Genomic DNA, 22,736 nt, shown 5'->3' on the forward strand with positions numbered 1-22,736 from the left:
GTGTGATGCACTACTGCACATTATTTATTAAGCTACTGCAGAGTTAGCATCTCATGTAGATGCTCCCAGTGATGAATATGCTTCTTCTGAAGTAGAACATGGGAACATAAGAGAATTACACATCTTAGTGGCAAAAGGGCTTTATGCTGCCACTTCTTCTGGACTAAGGCTAAGATCCTCAAATGTGTTTAGGCATGTCCTTAGACCAACATGGCTACAACCTACACCCCTGTCAAATGTGTTTAGGCACCCATTGCAATCAATAAGAGTCAGGCCTCAAATATTTTCGAGATTATGCACCCAAGTGCCATAAACACATACTAGCCCTAACCAGTGTGTGTGTGTGTGTGTGTGTGTGTGTGTGTGTGTGTGTGTGTGTGTGTGTGTGTGTGTGTGTGTGTGTGTGTGTGGAGTACTTAAAAGAATGGATGTATGGAAGAATATGCACCATATACAGAATCCATGAAACAAATGCCTTTATGGAGATGAATTAAATTGTTAAGATATGGTTTTTGTAAATGTATGCAAATTGTGAAAGGGGTTTCAGTAAATGAAAATACTTTAATTATCTATAAAATAAAGAAAATAAATGTGTTTTTTTTTTCTTCCCAGCATAGAAAACAAACCTAATTTACAATATATACCAGTTCCAGGAAGGGCAATTACTTTCTTGTATTAATAGCAGCAATAACAAATTGACAGACTTCTTTAAATGAAATATACTTTACACATTTCATTACTAAAATAGTCCATTTTTCATAGAATTAACAAGGCAAGTAGGTGACTATAAGTCCCATTACCTAAAGCTAAAGAAACATTTCACTGTTGTGTTTGTTCAATAGTTATTTCTGTGCTTTTTGTGATTCATATATATAATTATATATATATATAATTATATATACACATACACACACACACACACACACACTTTAAAAAGAACCCCAAGATGTATCTGAAGTCATACAAATAATCTAGAAATGTGTTAAAAGTGTTTAACAAGTATATTTCATTAGACTAATGAAGTAAATTAACAACTTCAGGGCTGAATCCAGGTACTGTTCTGTGCACAGAACTTCCACTGTCAGTAGTGAGGATTTGTTTGGATTGATAGTGGGGTGAATTACATACAGATGATCTACAGATTTCTATCTAAAAGCAACTGCCATTTTAAAAAAAGCCTCAGTTCCTTATTTGGCCAAATATTCCTTATTGAGGCCAAATTCTGTCATCCTTAACTCCAGCTACAACAGGTAGTCACATTGGTGCAGTTACCAGAATCTGTTTCCAAGGTCTTATAAAGCAAGGTTTCCATTTCCTTTGATGGATACTGAATCAGGCCCTAAGGGCACCTATATATGAGCAGCAAGGCTGCTCTGATGTGTTGTAATTACAGTGCATCGGAGCAGACTCAATTAATTAAGGCTGCTGGGCTGTGGTAATTACCATGCTCCAGCAGCCTCCAGTGTCTCGTGTATCACCATCCTTACATTCAAAAATGACAGTTTGGGTGCTTTATCTAAAGTTCGTTAAACGAGCTTTAGATAAAAGCATCCCCACTGCCATTTTTAACCATGGGGATGCTGATACACAAGATGCTTTGGGCGCTTTAAATTAGAGCAGCACTTGGAGCCACTCTAATTAAAATGCACCTCCCCCCAAGCACATGTATAAATGCCCTAAGTATTTCTCCAAACTCCGATATCAGCTAATAACACAGACAGTGTTCTATCATTATTTTTCAGTGTTTAAGAAGCAACAATTAGGAAACATCAGAAAGAACACAGTACAGTAGCGTATGTAAAAACAGAAAAAAAATGTCTAGATTTTACACTTTCTGAACATGAAGGTAAACTTAAACTTTACTTTTCAAGGCTTGTTTTTTGATTTTTTTTTATAAAAAAAAGAGACAATATTTCAATTCATAAAATTGTTATAAAATATACAGATAATATGGAAAAGCTCAGTCCTGTTCCCAAAGAAGTCAGTAGCCTATTGGTTATTATTCCTGTAAGAGAAAGGTCAGTCTGAGAATGTGCCATGTTCCTAACTCCAAAACAATTTTTATATAAAAGAACAAAGATGACTAAAAAGTTAAAAGGTTGTTATACTCCAGGCCTTTGTGGTTTGTGTTTTATCAAAAACCATTTCTAGCCATGATGAAAAGATATATATATTTGCTTAGGTTTTCACAAAACTATATCAAAGAAAGATGTGTGTGAATTATGAGTGGTAAGATTTCCTTAAAATAGTTATTATCAGTTACATTATATCTTACATTGCAAAATGTACAGACACCCAGTCTTCTTTTTAACAACATATACAGGTGAGCAAAAGGCCCTTTATGAAAGGTTATGTGATACCAAATTAAAAAACTTTAGAAATATAATCAAAATAATGGAAACTGATATATACTTTTGATAGTACATAATGCTCATACTGGTAAAACTGACAGCTGCATCTTTGGCATTGAAAATTCAGTACAACTTTTAAGCAAAATGTTGCTGCTTACATCTTTAAAAAAACAAAAACAAAGACCAGAAAAACAGGATTGACCAAAATACGAAAATTGGGGAAATACTACTAAAGATTTATTTATTTATTTATTTTAGCAAGGATAGGTTAGGGACCCTGAATTACCTTCTCACTTTTAATGCATGATGTGGACTGCATGAATCCATTTAAAAATCAACTAAATTGTACCACATTGTTCGGAAAATTATATATAATATAATATAATATATATATTTTATATTTATTTAGAAGCTTTGAAATAGTACAGTAAACACTTTGCAACACGGTGTATAAACTACAGAATGTCTTTGATATTTTGTGGGTCCGCAGATTAACAACATTTTTATGACCCACAGGTGAAAAGAACATGATCACAATCTCTCTTGTAAAGTTGGAATAGTTTGGGGAACACTTGATCACACAAAAATAATATAAAACAGTCAAGTTTAAAACAGTGATATTGCATTTATAATGCACATTTCTTTTATCTGTACGACTGGCTTCTTGTGGTGAATATAAACATCTAAAGGGCTCAGTGACATTTTGGAGAGAGAAAGATATATAGTGCTGTAAACAGGCACACACTGATCAGAGAGGCAAGAACAGTTGCCTCTGAAGTTTCTACAGTTCCATACATTTCAACTCATTTCTCAGGCCTGCTGAGAGCAATTAGGTCCTGTTGTTGGCCATGATGTTTCCAACAGCACACAAATCCTTCAGTTACTCAGAACTGGATGGCCAAGACAATGAAGTTGAAAAGTTGATGCTTTTTTGTTGGTCGACTTTTGTGCAAATCATGCTGCTTCAGGTAAGTCCTGTAGAATTGACTAGCATATCCTTTTCCGTGCTGTGGGAAAAAAGAAAGACATTTCTGAGGAAAAAAAATAATTCTCTAATGCTACTATTTTTTTAAAGGATTTCTTAATGGGTAGAGAAATTATACTTGTGACAAGGTGTTGCTTGGATTTCCCATTTTAGTAAAAAGTTTAATGTTGATTTACTGTTCAGAAAAGTCTTTCTGCGGTTGATATTCTAGAAAAAAAGTCACACTTCACAGGCTGTTTTATTACCTGTCCAGTATCACAGCAAGTATTCCAATATGCCTTTAGAAAACCAGTATATGAATGAGGCAAAGAGTCACACTTGCAGGTTCAATATTACTGGTATTTCCAAGCCTATTTTTTCTAGTTCATCTTGTTATTTGAAGCAAGACCTAGACTCTCCAAAAGAATCAGAAGACAGTTTTCCTTCCCTTTCAAAGTGAACCATTATCCTCATTACCAACTGACCCTTTAGTCTGGTTTGACAGAGAGATGAAAAAATGATGCATTAGCCCTACAATTCAAATCCAAGCATTTACTGTCATGTTGGAAATTGAACTTGTATTACGTAAGTGAAGGAGGTCAATGCATTAGCAAACCTGTATCCTAATACACCAGCTGTGGTAGATATATTACCTCCAGACACTGGCTATTTTAACTGTAATTGGGAGCAAAGGTAACAAATGACTTATACTAGCATCCGGAGAAGACCCTAGCTTGGATTTTGGTATCAGTCACACGGATGGAGCTGAGATAAGGAACTGGCTTGTTTAACTGGAATACTTTTTTGAAGTGTTTGATTATAAAATTCAGGCTTTATCCTAAACTCCAAATTGGCAAATTCAGATTTAAAGGAATAAAATATCAACAGATTCATGGGCATGAATTGTAACAATTAAAATAAAAGGAATTTTTCCAACTCTATGATGATTTTACAGCTATAAATTACTTGTGTTTAGCTCTAATTTTCAGTCTATTTAAAATAAATACACAAATTAGGTCCCCCTAGAACATGTTCACTAATAAATTAGTAAAGTATAAATCACAGTGAAGACAAATTATCTACATGGAAGGGTACTAGCATAGACATCGTATGTTCATCTAATCTAGTCTGGCTAAACTGACAAGTATGGGGTACATGTGACATATATGCCATGTGTACCCCAAAGTGGGCCATGGGTTTGTATGAGCTCCCATGGAATTTACTCAGTGCAGTACTGGGACCTGAGATTGTGAAGATTCTGACCTGTTATCAGAACTGCTTATGCATATTTTTTCTAAGAATATCAAAATCAAAACTGAAGTCAATGGGAAATATTTTGCATTTTGAAAATGTAATTGTAAAGATATCCTTAATGCCCAACATAATGAAAACAGATAAAAAGCTAAGAAGATATTCTTAGAAAAAATATGCATAAGCAGTTCTGATAACAGGTCAGAATTTTCACGATCTCAGGTCCCAGTACTTCACTGAGTAAATTCCATGGGAGCTCATACAAACCCATGGCCCTTGTTTATTAAGTTCTGAACTTTCTTTTAATATTAACAAAAATAAAGGTCCTACAACAATAGCACTCAACATGTGTGAGTTTGTGTATATGTGTTACTTTTATTCTTTAAAGCTCTGTATAAACATCCAATTCTTACGTTTTTCATAATATCTTGGTAAAAACAATCATTACAGGGTGCATCTACACATGCGATTAAAGCCCATGGATAAACTCTGGGGCTTCTTGCTCTGGAGTTTATTGCTCCTGGGCATCGTGTTTGAATGTCAGCCTGGGACCACAGCACATTGAAGCAGGGCAGAGACACCCTGGCTGGCAGGGAGCCTGGGGAGTCAGCTTGCCAGCCTGGGGCTGCTCTCCCTGGCTCAACATGCTGCAGAGGGGCTGGCTGGAGCACAAGGGTGCTTCAGCATGGGGCTACTTGGCATGCAGCCTGCTTACTGAAGCACCCTCATGCCCCAGCCAGACAGGACAGTATTTTCATGTACACTGCTGCAGAGTATTTACAAGTACTATCTTTCTGCAAAGTAAATTAATTTACTTCAGCCTAACAGGGGTGCATGTGTGGATGTATAATGTTTACGGAACAGCTATTTAGTCTACTGTGCAGTAAACTTTTTGTGTAGACATGCTCACAGTGTCCCAGATTGAGAAAGCTATGGGTAGGACTGCAGAAGCCAGAAACCTCTACAGGCATAAATCACTATTCTCCTTATAATCCACTTTGAGATCCACAAATGGAAAGCACTACAGAACTGAAAAGTACCATAGTCAGTGAAAGAGCCGGCATAAAAACTAAAAAACATTCCTGTTGTTCATTTCCTTTAGTTTGGGGCCCTGTAGAATATGTACAGAATGAAGCCTCACAACCCTGCAGACCAACATGACAAATTGGGTCAACTGGAATTGGTGACATTCTTTTGATCCTCTAAGATGCACAACAAAATCTGTGTGTTTAGAGATATCTTAAACAATTAGAAGGATTTTGGGGTAGACTGGGTTGAGCTTTTACCTTTTCCCACACCTATCAGTAATATGTTTAATTATTATTTTAATTGAGACAAGATAATCAAGTAGTTCACTTTTAACACTGAATAAAGACCTGCAATGTTTGGGCTCAGGAGATTCATGCATCCCAGTTTTTCCTGTTACCAAAAATTAAAGTTTTCCATTTGAAAAGGGTTCTAAGTGACAGAAAACTGCAAGATTCGTAGGGTGAGGGAACTCTAACCCTTTATCTTATTATTTTCCATAGATATCTGCACAGAAATCCATGTGCAAAGTAATCTTTCTGACCCTGTATTATTATCCTTGTTTTACAGATGGGTAATATGAGTCAGAGAGGTTAAATGGGAAGAAGGATGCTCATGCTTAAAGCAGAGAACAGGAAATCAAGAGATTTGGGGTCTAATTCCTGGCTCTGCTAGAAACTTTCCTTGTGAATGTGAGAAAAATCACTATGCCTCTCTGTGTCTCAATTTCTCCATCTGTAAAATGGGAATAGTATAGCTTACCTATCACAACAGAGGTGCAGCAAGGCATAAATCACTATTCTCTTTATAATCCACTTTGAGATCCACAGATGGAAAGCACTACAGAAATGGAAAGTACCATAGTCAGTGAAAGAGCGGGCATAAAAACTAAAAAAATCCTCACTCTCAGTCTTTATCTCAGAACACATCTCTTTTTTTTTTTTTTAAATCATCATTTAACTGTTGTGTATACTGTTTGTAACACTGAAACCTAGTATAGAGGAGAACTGCACATAGATCTACTGGGAAAGATTGGGAATGATGGGATGGCAGCTTTTTGCTACAGATATTGTTTTTAGAATTAGTAAAATTTAATACTGTTACTACCATATTAGGACAATGTGTTCAGCTCTTTAATGTGTCTAGGGGGAAAGGAGGATTAAATAATCAGCACAAATAGAAAGCAATTTAAAATTCTGATTTTTTCCTCATTAGCTTGCTTGCTAGTTTAGCTCAAACAGTATTATGTATATATGGTGTATATTATTAGAGAGGTAGTTTTCTTTCTCCAAAGGTCTTATTCCCAGTAGGAAGGATTTTAAATGAATATAGGGTATTTACAATGGATTTCAATAAAAAAAATTGGAAGCAGAGTATAGAAGGCATGCTAGGATTTATTCTTCCCTTGATATACATGTATAACCCTCCCATTAATGCTGCTGAATTAGTTATAGGTAGACACTGAGGGGAGAAGACACACAAAAGGGTAGCTGTGGATGAACAGAAGAAGAATAAATAAAAACTGAGATTAAAAATAGGAAAGAAAAAAATAAAAAATAAACATACAATATTTATACTTAATGCTTTTTATGACAGATATGTCAGGAAAATACAAACATATTTATCACAGTATCTTCCCTTCTATTCCTTTGCCTTTTTGTATGTTATCACATACCCTGTTATATCCAAACTTAGGGCAAAACTATGGCTACATTAAGTGATCAAGAGATGGAATGGCAACAAAACTTTTTTTTTTTTTTTTTTTTCCCAAATGGGGACTGACTACACATCAAGTTTTTACACTTCTTTGAACAAAAGAGTATTCCTGTTGGGCCTTGCTAACTACCCCAAGCAACAAAGCGGGGAGTTGTGCTGTTCCCCGTCAGCAGCAAAAGGGAGTGCATGCTTCAACCATTTTATGAATATGGTTTCAGTCAAGCACATCCTATGGGCCTGGAAGCCATAGCATAATGCCTGCTACTGCAGCATGACTCCTTAACAATGACATTGGTGGTACCTTAAAGATCTAACAGAGCAGTTAGACTATAAACTTTTCAGGGAAAGAGCTATCTGAAGTGCCATGCACACTAATTCAGCTGTAATACTGTTACTATACTATGAAGAGGAGGAAGAGAAAGATTTTTTTCCCCCTTAAATCAGACACAGCCACAGAAACAAAGGAATGAAAGCAGCACTATGCTTCCTATCTCCCTAATGTACAATCTGTGTCAGGACTAAATTCACTCCCACTTGGCACATCTACACAAGATGTTTACTGTGCAAAGACTAATTAGCTGCGCAGTAAATGTCTCAGCATCTACAAATGCACCCCTATTAGGCTGGAGTAAATTAATTTATTCTGCAGCAGGATAAAATTTGTAAACACAAGTACTATTCTGCTTCAGAGGAAAAAAAAAAAGCCTCTGCAGCACTGCACATGTAGATGTGCCCCAGCCAGCCCCTCCACAGCACACTGAGCTGGGCTGGAGAGAAGCCCCAGGCTGGCAGGCTGACCCCCCACACTGCCTGCCAGCTGGGGCTGCTCTGTCCTGGCTCAATGCACTGTGATCCTAGGTGCATGTGCAGACATGCACCTGGGAACAATAAACTTCAGAGCAATAAGCACCAGAGATGATTGCTGCGCATTAATAGGCATGTATAGATGTGCCCATTGTAAAGTTTAGTTCAAAAGGCTTTCACACTATTTACCCCACAACACACTAAATATGAGATCAGCAGGACCAGATACACAGGGCACCATCCAATGTCCTGAGATTCTTGTCTCCTATGTGAGTCAAGCAGGCACAGAGGTGGTGGTATGAGTACAGTCCAAGTACGGAGCGAGGATTTTTGTTTTTGGTTTTTTTTATTTTATAGCCCCAATGCCCTAAACAGATAGTGCAGACAATATATTCCAGTTCATGAAGCCCATAGTAGAGATAAACATACATGGAGTCACATGGGAGACTTTCCTATACTCTAAGCAGATTTCCCAAATATGTAAGTCTTACAGGTAGAACAGATATCTCCCACAAAAAATTAAAAATAATATAAATGAGTCCTTTACCACATGTACAGTTGGGTTTTCAATTAGCATTATTAGCTTACTTAAAATATATTCATAAACTCTGCATTACTCTACATTGCAAATATAGTGGATGAAATTATGTCCTTATTAAAAAACCAATGACTTGGACAGTGCAAGGATTTAATCCAAGATGTTTGGGGAGGAGGGGAGAATGAATTACTCAGGTAAGTATTAATACAGCTTTCTGGCTCTGTTTTGAATTCATTACCAACTGTAATTGTTTGCTGGAATTCTGATGTGTGATTTAGCACATTCAGTCTTTTTGTTAGCGAACACATGTACTCATCCCAAACTCACCATCACACATATCACCAATTGTTGCATTTGCAAAAGAGGTCAAGGAGTGAACAGAAATGCAGAGAAATCCACCATAACTCCCTTATGCTTTATAGTTGTATATCTACATATGTGATGATATAAAATCATAGAGGTAGGGCTCATGGATCTAGGATGCAAAATATTTCATTTCTAGACCAATTTTTTACCAGTTCCCTGAATAAAGGAATACAGTACTCCAGTAACCCCAGTATCAATTCAGCATCTTTTGAAATAATTAGGTACTTTTTAAAATCTTATACTTTAAAGAGCAGGTTAAGTCATTACTGAGGATATTTTAGGAAAATGGCATGCAAGATATTCCAGATATTTCTTAATGAATTAATATAACTTATCTACTCCCCAAAACACACATTTGCATATATGAAGATATGATTTTGTCAAATATTCTATTCTCACTGATTAGTTTAGAGAATTTTTTTTTCTTTAAAGAGCTTAACAGACATTTTGTGTTTCATATAGACATATTTATAAGAGTACAATTTGCAGTGATTAGTTGTCTTCAGAGTGGGGAAGGTTTTCGAAAGAATTATCCTGGAACATGTCCAGGAAGGGCCAGCAGGGGAGGTTATACTTAGGGGCAACCAACATGGATTCATTAGGGGCAGGTCTTGTCAAACCAACCTGGTGGCCTTCTACAACCAGGTCACCAAGTCCTTGGATGCAGGTGTCGCAGTGGATACAGTCTTTCTAGACTTCAGGAAGGCCTTTGACATGGTCTCTCACCCCATTATCAGTAAGAAACTAGGAGACAGTGGTGTTGATGCCTACACGGTCATATGGGTCACTAAGTGGCTGGACGGCTGCACCCAGAGGGTGGTGGTGGACGGGTCTTATTCGACCTGGCGGGATGTGGGCAGTGGGGTTCCCCAGAGCTCGGTCCTCGGGCCCGCACAATTCAGCATCTTCATCAGCGACTTGGGCGAGGGGGTAGAAAGCACCCTGTTCAAGTTCGCAGATGACACTAAGATGTGGAGGGAAGTGGGTACGCTAGAAGGAAGGAACAGGCTGCAAGCGGATCTAGACAGGTTACAGGGGTGGGCCAAAAAGAACAGGATGGGGTTCAACAATGATAACTGCAGGGTAATGCACCTGGGGAGGAAGAACCAGTGGCACACCTACAGGCTGGGGAACTCCCTTCTCACCAGTGTTGAGACAGAAAAGGATCTTGGCGTCATCATTGATGCCACAACGAACATGGGCCGACAGTGTGGGGACGCGGTCAGGAAGGCCAACCATACCTTGTTGTGCATCCACAGGTGCATCTCAAGCAGGTCCAAGGAGGTAATCCTCCCCCTCTACGCCACACTGGTCAGGTCGCAGCTGGAGTACTGCGTCCAGTTCTGGGTGCCACACTTCAGGAGGGATGTGGCCAATATGGAGAGGGTCCAAAGGAGGGCCACCCGCATGATCAGGGGTCAGCAGGGCAGGCCCTACGAGGAGAGGCTGAGGGACCTGAACCTGTTCAGCCTCCAAAAGAGAAGGCTGAGAGGGGATCTAGTGGTAGCCTACAAACTAGTCAAGGGGGACCAGCAGGCATTGGAAGAGTCCCTGTTCCCCCGAGCACTCCCGGGAGTTACAAGAAACAACAGACACAAGTTAGGAAAGGGTAGTTTCAGGCTAGACATTAGGAAGCGCTATTTCACTGTCAGGGCGGCTAGGACCTGGAACCAACTTCCAAAAGAAGTGGTGCTGGCTCCTACCCTGGGGGTCTTTAAAAGGAGGCTGGACGAACATCTGGCCGGGGTCATTTGACCCCAGTACTCTTTCCTGCCACGGCAGGGGGTCGGACTAGATGATCTCCTCAGGTCCCTTCCGACCCTACGAACTATGAGTGCATAATTCATGCTTTCTTGTGCATTATTTTTAATTTGTATGGCAACAATTTATTGTAAAAAGGTTCAAAACATTTGAAAAAGGACACCAGAAAATTACTCATGTTCACAGGTATAAGGAAAAAAGTGGCCAAATTCACCACTGATGTAACTTCACTGATGTCAGTGGAATAACCTCAGGGCCCAATAAATTACATACCTTTTACATACAGCCCTCACAACTGGTGTATAGAGAAAACAACTTGGAATTACTATAAAAAAGCATTCTCCAGATGCATATATCATGGGAAAAGGATCTGGCTAATTCCTCTAGTCAGTTAGTTCTCACAACCAATATTTGTGTCTACATGCACAGAGAGGGTCAAGAAAGTGCTCTTCATCATCAACATGCCATTAGAGTAAGAAGGCATAGTCCCTATTTTCTTAAGCATTACTACTGCAGTTCTGCCTGGTTCTTGTAGATATCAAAGTGAGGACAGGTATGAAGAGACTGTTCTCCATGTATACTTATGTCCAGGTAAAAAATATCTCTAAGTGAATACGTTGGAAATGTAACTGGGTTGAAAAAGTGTCCCTTCTAGGTCCTGCATATGCCAAATATAAATATTGTTATTTTCTAACAAAGACCCTTGCCTTTTCAAAATAAATAAAACAAAAATATCATTAAATGCTGTTCACTACTTTTGAGAGAATTATCCACATTTTGCAGTCAAAGATGTTTGGGGGGGAGGGAGAGGGGGTTCCATAACATACCTAATTAAAAAAAACAAAACAAACTGTTCTTTCTTTTTGTCTCGTATAAGTACATATTAGATTCCATTTCCCAAATTCACTTGAATTAATTCAAGGGACACATGAGATGCTACTGTGCAGTAGCTTGTTGCTACAATGCAGTAGCATTGGTGAGCACTAACTGTGATGCAACATTACTGCACAGCAGTAACAAGTTACTATGCAGTAGCTCATTGCTACTGTGCAGTAGCATCTGAAAAAAAATTGTGCAGGGATGCTACAGCACAGTCATTTAGTACTTGGTTATGCAAGTGTGGACATGGCCTCTAGGTCCAAGGACAGTTAGGGTGAGCACTGATCAATCTTATGAAATTGACTGACTGTGATGATCCTACTTCAAACATCAAAAACGGATGTGTCACCTGTGGACACGCAAATGGGTAGCTTTGCATTTGTTTTTTTCATTTTGAACATAATGTAGAATTCTGCACCAGTGACAAAACAGATGAACATCTTGTTTTTAAGTTGTGCTGATCAAGTTTTGTACTGATATATACTCCATTAGCTGCATTAGCTTCAGTGCAGATTTTGACAATACATGTTTTAGAAATGTTGATTTTCTCTTTTATTACATGCTCTTGAAATTTCAGGGCCTCACTAATTATAGAGATACACTTTTGCCATAGTGTGAGCATGTCTGTATGGAAAGTTGGACCATTTTAGCATAAAAGGTATCACTTCAAGACAATTTAGCAAGGCATAGATAATATCCAGTGGTAAATCTTGACATTTTAATAACCAAGCAATAGATAATATCCGTATTGTTGCTGTGCTTCCAATTCTTTGTTTCTTTGGTGTTACTGTCTCCTTTTAAGACATATGCACTGCTCAGCTTTGTGCAGAAAGGTGAATTGCACCTTCTGTGAATAAATAGTGGGGTCACAATTTGGTAAACACCTGATTAAGTTGATCTCTAGTCAGTACTATACTGAAGCCTGTGTTTTTATTCTAATCATTGACTTCCATGGGGCATCAACACATGCATGAAGTTAATCACATGCTGAATAGGGGTGATTTGCTGAATCAAGGCTTGGTTGCTTGTTGTCATCAACATTCTGAAGTACATATGATACTTCTACATGTACTTTGTTTTCTCTACTAAATGCAACTGCCAAGAATAGCCTAGTGGCATAAAACATGTCAGATATGATTTATCTTTCCATTGCCATTATTTACTATGGAAACGATGCCTTCCAGTTACTATTATTCAATGTAGAAAGTAGCCAGCTATACTATATAATGAACCAAGAAAAAAAAACCTGGAAGCATTTTTCCACAAAACATGATAAGCAGAAGCAGAAAGTAGTAGTGCAAGAACCACATTATCTTTTTTCTCTATAGTGCAAGAACCATATTATCTTCTGAAAACACTACATGGTGCACACTACCACCACACTGTATTAGAAACCAACTGACTGCCATAGTCACCAGCTTTCATCCTAAGTACCCCACTAGATCCATTGTCTACAGCCAAACTCAATTACAGTCATATCTGTTGTAATCTCATTGGCTGGAAGTGAGATTAGCCATTCAAATGAACAGAATCATACTCGGACCTCATTCTAACCTGCTACAATACCAAACCCCTCAACAAGGACAACAGAATCCCTCTTGTTGCCCCATCCTGAATACCTTGGACACATCATTAATAACTTCCAACTCCTCCTGGTTAAGGATGACCATTTCAAGGTAGCCTTGGGGCACCAGCTGGTCCTGGTTTACAAGTGTCATGACCCAAAGGTCTGATTTTTTGTGTGTGCTTCGGCACTAACAATTATCCCCGTGGGTTTACAGCTTCATTGCACGGAGGAGTTCTGCTGCACAGAGAACCCGCGTGCAAAGGAGTGTTCCTGCCACTTTGCAGCGGTCTTTGCAGGGTGCATTTTCTTTGCAACACAGAAATGCACGGTGCAAAGGAGTTCCTGCTCTTCGCATGCAAATTTGTGCCCCGCAATTGGCTAGTGCTAAATTATTCACACGTGGCGGCTAGTGATTGGCCTGTTAGCCGTATAAGAGGCTTGAGCAGTTTCCGCCCAAGCCGAAGAGGACTCCGCATCCATCTCGTGGGGACTCTGGGTGTGCGCGGCAGGGTAATAGAAACCCTGTGTTTTGGCCAGAGGAGTTTGGCGGCCTGATCCACCGCCCACCTCTTCCCGTCTTCAAATGGAGCCTACTATAAGACGTATTGACGAGTTTTATGCACGCTTGTCCTGGACATCCGGAGTTCTGTCTGCGTGGAGCCTAGCAAACTCCACGTGTGTTCGTGTTTTCTGTTGTAACCGCAACTCAAGCAAGTTCTCAGCCTGCACTGCTACCATCTCGGTGTAAGTAAACAATCTTAAAATCAACCATTACGTGTCTGTGCCTAATTCTAGCTTGGCGCCTGCCCTCTCTGACCCGGCCTGCCCAGGCTGCCGGCCACAGCCCACGTGCAGAGCGACGAAAAGGGCCCGGGGGCCTGACCCGGCCCGCACAACAGGCAGCTCTGCAACCTCAAATGACATCTCTCCTAAAACAGACTTTTTAGCCACTACCCTTACCAAGGCACCAGACCTTGCAGCAGACCTAGATACCAGCTACATAACTCCTGAACACAGATCAAAACATCACTAGACCAAACAACATGCATTATAACACCAGCGGGTCATTCACCTGTTCTACACACGTCATATGCCATTAGCTGCTTACAATGCCCCTCTTCTGTGTACACTGGATGGGCAGGGCAAAGCCTACGTGAAAGAATGAATGGAGACTGATTTGACATCGATTCCAAAAAAGACACAAAATCCTGTGGCAAAACACTGGACATTCCATTACCGAGTAGCCATTCCTAAAAAACAAAACTATGCATCAGAATGAGTTATCACAAAAAAGATAAAGCACAGAGACACTAGAACACAGGTAGCAGAACATTTTTCCAAGGAGGAAAAAAACCTCCCTGTCTGACCTCACCCTTCTGGTGCTCAAAAAAAATTACAAAACATCTTCAAAAGATGAGTGTCAACAAAACATCTTCAAAAGATGAATGAACATTCAATAGTCCATTGGACATTAAGAACCAGGGGCTTAACATAGAAAATGACTTCATGGTCTGTTATATTTACCTGATACTCGCTAATCTTTGTACTTCACAAGTGATAACAACTATTCTGAACAGTCTTGTTCTTCCACTTATGAGATTTTTACTACATGTCTCTTGTCTGTTGGTTATTTGATAATTGCTCCGATATCTCCTGCTTTTATTTCCATATGAACTTTTATATAAGCCGTTGTTCCTTCTGCAGATTTCTCTCTGCAGTTGGTACAATAAAATATCATCCACAAATATCCTTGCCTCTTGAAAACTTTAAAACTAACTTGAACACAAAATTGAAGACCAAGAAATCATTCAAATACTAAACTGTGCTAATTATCCTCTCATCAGAGATTCCAGAGTCTTTCCCCTTACCTGAACTACATTTTAAATCCCTGACATACCTCAGCAGGTTAAATGCTTTGTTAACCTTTTTGATCTCTTCAACCCATTTTCCTCTCTCTCAGCAGTACCCCCTCCCCCATTCTTTCCTCCTTCTTTCCCTTTTGTATTTAAATGGCTCTGTTCTTCTCTCGTCTAGTAGCTCTCTTCTCTGGAAGTCTCTTCATAGCATCTGATGACGTAGGCTGTAGCCTACAGAAGCTTATGCCTTTCTGAATGAGTTAAAGGTGCTACTCTGTCTTGCCTTCTGCCTGAAAACACCAAAGGTAATATACTTAACAGCACTATCAGAACCTGAGAGAGTAACAGACAGATTCAGAGTGGAATGGCCAATATAATCATTGGAATGGCCAATATAATCATATATTGTGCTGAGACTTATTCCCAAAACTTTCCTGAAACATAGGTGGTACATCCAGCATCGAACACCTCTAGTGAAGATCATTTCAAGACCATTGGCTAGCTGCTCCACTGCCTTTGTGTCCTAATGGGCATGTCCCCATTAGCAGAAACATGCATTTCCCTGAGCACAAACAACAGCAGCATAATGAGTGTTGCTGCTACTTGTCCCCAGGGGACACCTATGCCATGCGCACTCTGGTATATGGCACATTGCCCTGCATGGGGTGTGGGAGGCTGCAGCCAGCAACTGTGCTGGCCCAAGAAACCTTAGCTGGGATCCTGGGGGCCTCCAGGAGCTGCAGCTACGGTGATCCTGCAACAGAGAGCCTGGCTGGCAGCCAGAGCATGGCTACTGCCAGCCAGGCTCCAGTTTTCGGTGGTGTGCACTGATGCCATGTGTGCTGTTCCTGCTTTTTTAGGGGTGGGTTTTTTTGACCCTGGGATCTCCCGGGGTCAAAATCCTGCCCCATGCAGCCAGTTAGCAGTATGAGGAATGCCCACACGTGTCATGTGTGCATCTCTGCAGACGGATTTGCGGCGCCACATACCACATGTTTGTGCTCGCCTGGATGCGCCCAATGAAGCAGAAATAGGGTAGATTTACACCTTATAAACTAAGTAATTCAGAGATGTGTACGCTTTCATACACAGCAGCTTACTTATTAGATGCTGAGAAGGAACTACAGAAGCCAGGGCTTTTAACCAGAAAAGGTAGGATGAACGAAGGAAAGAAAGGGGCACTGCTTCATTTACATACTTCCTGCTTCATTCTGAACCTCTGATCCTTGTGCTGTGATTACTGACTAATGTCAAGGTCTAATCACTTTCCTCTTTATAACAGGAGAAATAGTTATCCAGCCGCTTCCTTAGTTTTCCTTCTATTAAATTTATTAACTCCCATTTTCCTAGTCTTCCTTTCATATATTTTATTTTCAACATCATTCAAAATGTTATTGCACGTTCTTGAAATCTAACAGTATCTCTCTGTTAGGATGAGGAACCTGAAACTGAGTACATGAGTTTGAGGGTTAAGCAATGCAGAGAACATTGAAATAAATTAGCTTGCTTGTTCTTACATCCAATAACATGTAATTTACCATGGCACTGCTGGTTTATCATTTACTATACTGCCGGATGACTTTCTGGGGTATTATATAATCCTACTGGTATTAATTCATTTTACTTTTGAAGCAATTCAGATTTATTTTTAGTAACTAATATACAATCAGATTTAGCTGGTCCCTCCAATTTATCAAAATTACACTGTATTTAACTATGTGTCACCAAGTATTGGAAATGCTTTCCAGACTTCTGTTATTCAAAAATATGATTAGCATGCATCTTCTAAGTGAATAACAAGTCAGACTGACTCTAAAGATATTACTGAACACCTGTTCACAATGTGGTATTAGATCACCATAAAATCATTACTATTTGTATTTGTGAGCAAGATATTTAAAAACTTTTTCCCCTTCTTGCACATAAACATATATACAGGCATATTAATATGACAGGTGAGGACACATTTAATAATATATAACTGTGATATGAAAGCACAACCAAGTAACTAAACACCTAAATAACATATTTTGTTCCTGATGGTAATTTAAACGCAAAAGTTTAGCCACAATTATTTGTAGCTTCAATTTTTGGATGCAGGAGGGAGTACTGAACTGAAACACTGTTTAAGATCAGCCCCTTTTAATGTAGCCTATGTTTATTTGTTGCTAGGCCCTCCTCCTCATCCTTGTTTTTGATGGACTGCAATTTTAGGACTTATACTTCAGTATATGCGTATGGGACTGGATACCTATAATTTATATTATCCCTATTAATACCTATGAAAATAACACGTAGAACACAGCTGAAATTGCTGGACCAATTTCTGGAACCAACATGCTGAATGGCACATTGAATCTGAACTCTACATATTATCTGCTCAGATACTATATTTGCATATTAAACAATTAAGTGTGTATGTGCACACAAATACAGCATGTACTGTTGCAAAAAATCAATCATGCACACAATTTTTAGGTAGAATTTAGGAAATAAATTGTGAGGATTTGCTTCACCCTGTCCATGATAGTTTCTTCAATGAATAAAGACTGATATCCTCTCAAATAAATAAATCAAATTGTTTTAGATTGCTTACCATTCATCATACTATTTTACTCTTTATACTTAAAGACTGACTGTTTTATTAGTTCTTCCAGCAGTTTACAAGGTTCTGAAATTAAACTTAATGGTCTAACTGCATGGGTGTTCCATTTCCACTTTTCTAAACTAGATACTAAGGGCAGAATCATATTTCATTTTCACACCCAAATGATAATTATTCAACTACATAATTGCCCTTTTGGGTTCTCATGTACAATTTGTGATCTTATTGCATGCACAGCAGACTGTTAGTAGTCACACAATTACTAAGCACTGGACTGTGCTTTGGGTAGGCAGGCATGCTGCTCTATATGCATACACCAAAGCGTAAGGCCCAAAATTGTAGCCCAGCAAAAACAACGAAGAGGGGGAGGGCCCAGAAACAAATCCCATTGGTAGCAGGAATCACTACACATATTTAGTAGCTGATGTGAGAACAGGACTGAAGCACAATGTATGGATTAGCAGCCTTATCAGTTAACACTCGGCTACGGACAGAACTTATACACAAACCAGTTTAAAGTGATCAGAAACTGGTTTAAACCTGTAACAGAACACACATTCAGTGCATATAAACCAGTATCAAAATGGCCAAAACCAGTTTGAGATAAAACTGGTTGAATGTAGTATCAGACTTAACTGATTTGGCTCAAACCAGTTTATGCAATGTCTGTCCCAGACCCCTTGCTGGTTTAGGATAAACCAGACAGCCCCAGCATCCCGGCATGCTCTCTGGGCTGGTCAGGACTCTGCTCCACAGCAGGGCTGGCCCCTCCTCTTTCCTCTCTAGCCAGAGCAGGGGTGGGGCATGGCCAGACACTGGCCTGCCATAGCCTCTAAAGCAAATTCTTCCCTCTGATCCCTCTCTCTCCCACTGGCAAATCCAGCAGACTGCAGCTGGGGTTTGCCAGCCCCAGTTGCACCTCCTAGCTTTCCTGAAGCCAGGCAGTTAATTCCTTCCTCTGTCCAACCTGCCTGCAGCCAGGGAAGGGATTAATTCCACAGGGGAGAGAGGCAAGACCTGCACCTGTGAGCCCAGAACTAAGACCTGCAGGACCAGACTGAGAGGTGGGAAGTGTTGGCAAAGACCTGACAATAATCACATGTATATGCTGGAGATGGAGTTAAGGGAAGCTGCAGACAGCATCTAGCTAGAAGTTGCAGACCAAAGAATGCAGAGAGCTACATTTACACTATAAAACACAACCTGTAAAACCTAAACAAAGCCTTTCTGAATGCCTGGCTGTAAGGAAACACTCTGCCCTCAGGATTAGTAAGACTTATGCAAGACTCTCTTGTCTTCCTGCTTTACATTTTAAGTTAAACTAAGTTGTGTATGCTGCATTTTCCTGGGCTGTATCTTAGCTCAGGCAAAGATTTTTGGTAGTTACCTGTTGTATGCTTTAAAAATTGCTGTGTTCAATACATGCTTTCTTTAGAGAAAGGACTTTTTTTCCCATCCCCACTCGTGAGTCTGGCAACAGCTCTCCCCCCGTCCCTCCCCCCAGGCTGGTGGCTGGCATCCCATGTGTCATGCTAGCACCAGCTGGTGCCTGGCCACACCTTCTCTGCTCCAACAGGGAGGGGTGAGAGCCTTGGAGGGCGTCTCTCTTCCCTTCCCTTTGGAAGTAGCTGGCAGGCATGCTCTAGCAACCCACAGCTTCTGGATTGAGCCACTGCAGGCACATACCTGTATTTCCTGATTTAACAGAGAATGTCTGTCCAGTTATTAATCAGTTTAAGCTGTGCAGTTTAGACTAACATGCAAAGAGTTAATCAATTCAAGCTCAGGCTTTTTGAATGTCTGTCCCTAGCCTAGAAATTCAGTGCACATAAACCAGTTTTAAATGGCTGAAACTGGTTTAAGATAAACCTGGTTGAATGTAGTATCAGCCTTAACTGATTTGGGTCAAACAAGTTTATGAATCTTCCATCCTAGACCCCTTCCTAGATCAAGTTAAATCACAGTCCCCAGAATCCCAGCATGCTTTGTAGCACTTGGCTAATCTATCCTGTCTGGTCCAGAGAGCAGGGCTGGCCCCAGCCCTCTGGCTCCCTAGCTGGAGCAGTGAGGGCTGGCTGACAAGAGAGTGGTAGGGGGGCAAGCCCAGCTGGGTATGCAGCCCAGTGTACTGCCCTCCACCAGGCAAACCCTGGCTCGGGGCTGGGCTGGGGTCAGGGAGAATATTAAAAACCACTTCCCCCACTCAAGCTTACTGCTGGCTGCAACTGTGGACTACAGTCCCAGAAGCATCTAGAAGCAGGAAGAAGAAGTGATAAGCAACCCTGAAGAGTCCTGCTGCTGTAATTCTGGACTGCAAATCACAGAGACCTCAGGGGAAGCATGACAAGGAAGTCAACACACAGCCAGAGAGCCATGCTCTAGTGCCCCTGGCTTCTTGCCTGAGCCACTGAAGGCATGTGGCTGCATTTCCTGAATCAAAGGTTAATGTCTGTTCATTTCTATTTCAATTTAATCTGTGCATCTTAGACTAACTTGCAAAGACTGAGTTGATTCAGCTTCAGACTTTTTGACCATCTGTACCTAAAAAAAGTGAAGAAAAAAAGTGGTATTATGTAAATGTAGAGATGTTGTTCATCCCAGACACTTTATTATTTTTTGTTTCCAAATGATCTGGTACAGTCTTTTAAAAAGTTGCCCCCCTTCCCTTTTTCAGTACAAAATGAGGGAAGAGAAGGAAGAAATTTGTAGAGAGACAAGCAGGAATAGAAATCACAATATATGTAAGATAAACAGATATAGCTATAGATCCAGTATCAAATACCATTTATGGGCAAAAGTTTTAAATGTCCCTAAATAACTAAGGAGCCTAAGCCCCATTGCCTTTCAATGAGACTGAGGCTCCTAAATGACTAAATTCACCTAAATGCTTTTGAAATTTAAGCCAAATGCTAATAGTTACAGCATCTGCAGAATGACTGACAATAGCTTAAGCAGATTTTCTGGTAGTTTTTTTAGTTTTCCAATGTTAGCACTCTAGCAGGTGACATTCTATTTGACATTACTTAACCACTGTCATAAAATGGTGAGGGGGAGTGTCATGCTGATGTCTTTCAAAGAGGTGTAAAAGCAAGTACCTAACAATATGACATTAAAAAAAAAACCATGGTCCCATTCTTAAGCGTAACTGGTCAGAAAACCTAGTGAAATGCAAGTTCAGTGATAACATTTTTATGATATAAACAATCTCTCTCTAAATGTAGACAGTTTGTGTAGTTATTTTCTGTTTCACACCATGTTACTATATCTTGTTGATATTAGAAGCATTTCACCACAGAAGCAGGTGTATTTCATTGGTTTGCAAAGTGTTCCCTATGTTTAGCAGGATAATAAATAGGCTTCGGTCGGTGGGGGAAATGGTTCATGTCAAGCTGAAATGAACAAAATTCATATAAATTCTATTTTCTTGTGGTGCTGCTTAATTTATTTAACCCCTTTTTTTCTTTAAATCTCAAGTCAGTTTCACAATGGCAAATATCTGTTTTTAAAACAAACAAAAATATTTCAGAAATGCAAAGTGAAGTGTTTCAGTATCCCTATATAAAAAAAAAATTGTGTTTTGAAAATGCTTGAATGAAATATTTCACTGTTTTTTTTAAATTTCCCTACCCATTCCCGTCAAAACAGTTTGCTGTATTTTACATAAGTATATACCTCATATATAATTTTTGTCCTCTCAAATCAGCATTTTTCATTGAATTTAGCATATGATGAAAAAAAAAAGTCCCTGGATCTACATACTATGAAGATTGCATAAAGATCTTTAAGAATCTGCTGTATGAAGGATGCTATATAAATACATTGTAGTGTTATTAGATTATTCTAATTCCTCACCATTTTATAATACATGTTATAATGGACTTCTGTCTATATCACCTAACTATAGCAAGTAATACTTTTGAATTTGAAGTGGAAAACAGAATATTTGTCTGCTATTTTTCTTCATGTTAACAAAATGAAAATCAATCACAAATAACATGATTCAAGGGTGAATAGTTATTGAGCAATATTAAAATTAAGTAATCGCCATATTTTCTAAATTGTTTCTTCCTAATTGTGCCTTGCAAATCATCTATTTCGTCTCTAACTGTTACTACAATAAGTACCCTGTTATCATTCTTCCCTTTGAGTGATGGCTGCAAGAGGAATGTGTTCACAAGAAGAATACAAAACAGTGAAGAACAGAAAATAAAAAAACCTCTTTCATAAGTTACGCAGTTATCAATGAACAATGAATCACTACAAGTTACTTATGCAAAGTCACACAGTACCTACTGCAGTGAATGAAACTATATATACCCTCACACTCACCTAATTATGTATTCATTTTACTACCTAGTTTTATTTTTATTTAGAAATGTAGCAAAAAATTATTTTCATGGACCACAATGCATCTGGGTGGATAAATTTGAATTTTATCATTTGTGCTTCTTACCAATTTAGGAATAACAAAGTAAGAGTTCCTAAAATTGATTGGTAGAAATGGTAGTAGAAAAGAACAAAAACACAACTAGATGTGTAGAGACTAAATCCCGCCTTTCTGATCTAGCCTCCATTTTCTTGTGTGTACCTGTAATCTCAAAATCATCATTTGCATATACATGCAAATGATGGACTCTCAGTTATATGGATAAATATTTGCATGGGGCAGATATCCACTGAATTTACTGGGGACTTCCTACCAACGTAACCTGTTCACTCACATTAGATTAGATTACAGGATCAAGAACAGTAATTTTAATAGACTTTTGCACACAATATTACAAAGTTTACACATTGATAATCCACTTGCCCATGCAAATAGGATTTTATGCATATGCATTCTGTATTTAGACACACAATTGATGCTTATTAAACTTTGAATGAAGATGTTTTTGAAGCTACCTTCAAGCAATTTAAAGCTCAGGGTCACTGTTTATAAGTAGGAATACAAATACACATACATTTTTAATGAGTTTGTGAGCCTGGTTTCCAGTGCGTAAAAACGGTGTATTTGCATGAGATATTTAAAAGAAAAAAAGAAAATCAACAGTT

At 39.2% G+C, this 22,736-nt stretch overlaps 1 protein-coding gene across 7 annotated transcripts in view; it reads right to left on the reverse strand.

The window, feature by feature from the left end:
• The window catches only part of PCDH10 (protocadherin 10), a 58,779-nt gene that overhangs the window by 9,869 nt on the left and 26,174 nt on the right, over positions 1-22,736 (reverse strand). For 3 of the 7 annotated variants that reach the window (XM_059722061.1, XM_059722055.1, XM_059722060.1), the window contains one exon: positions 542-3,358. The exons of 2 other annotated variants lie outside the window; for them this stretch is intronic. In XM_059722061.1, coding sequence (XP_059578044.1) covers positions 3,339-3,358 — 20 coding nt within the window. In that variant the 3' untranslated portion in view covers positions 542-3,338. Of the gene's footprint in view, positions 1-541; positions 3,359-6,354; positions 6,433-20,177; positions 20,226-22,736 lie in introns of those variants that run through there. 2 more of the 7 variants (XM_059722057.1, XM_059722059.1) reach the window with 2 other exon arrangements.

This window comes from Alligator mississippiensis, chromosome 2 (genome assembly GCF_030867095.1).
Source record: "Alligator mississippiensis isolate rAllMis1 chromosome 2, rAllMis1, whole genome shotgun sequence".
NCBI classification, from domain to species: Eukaryota; Metazoa; Chordata; order Crocodylia; family Alligatoridae; genus Alligator; species Alligator mississippiensis.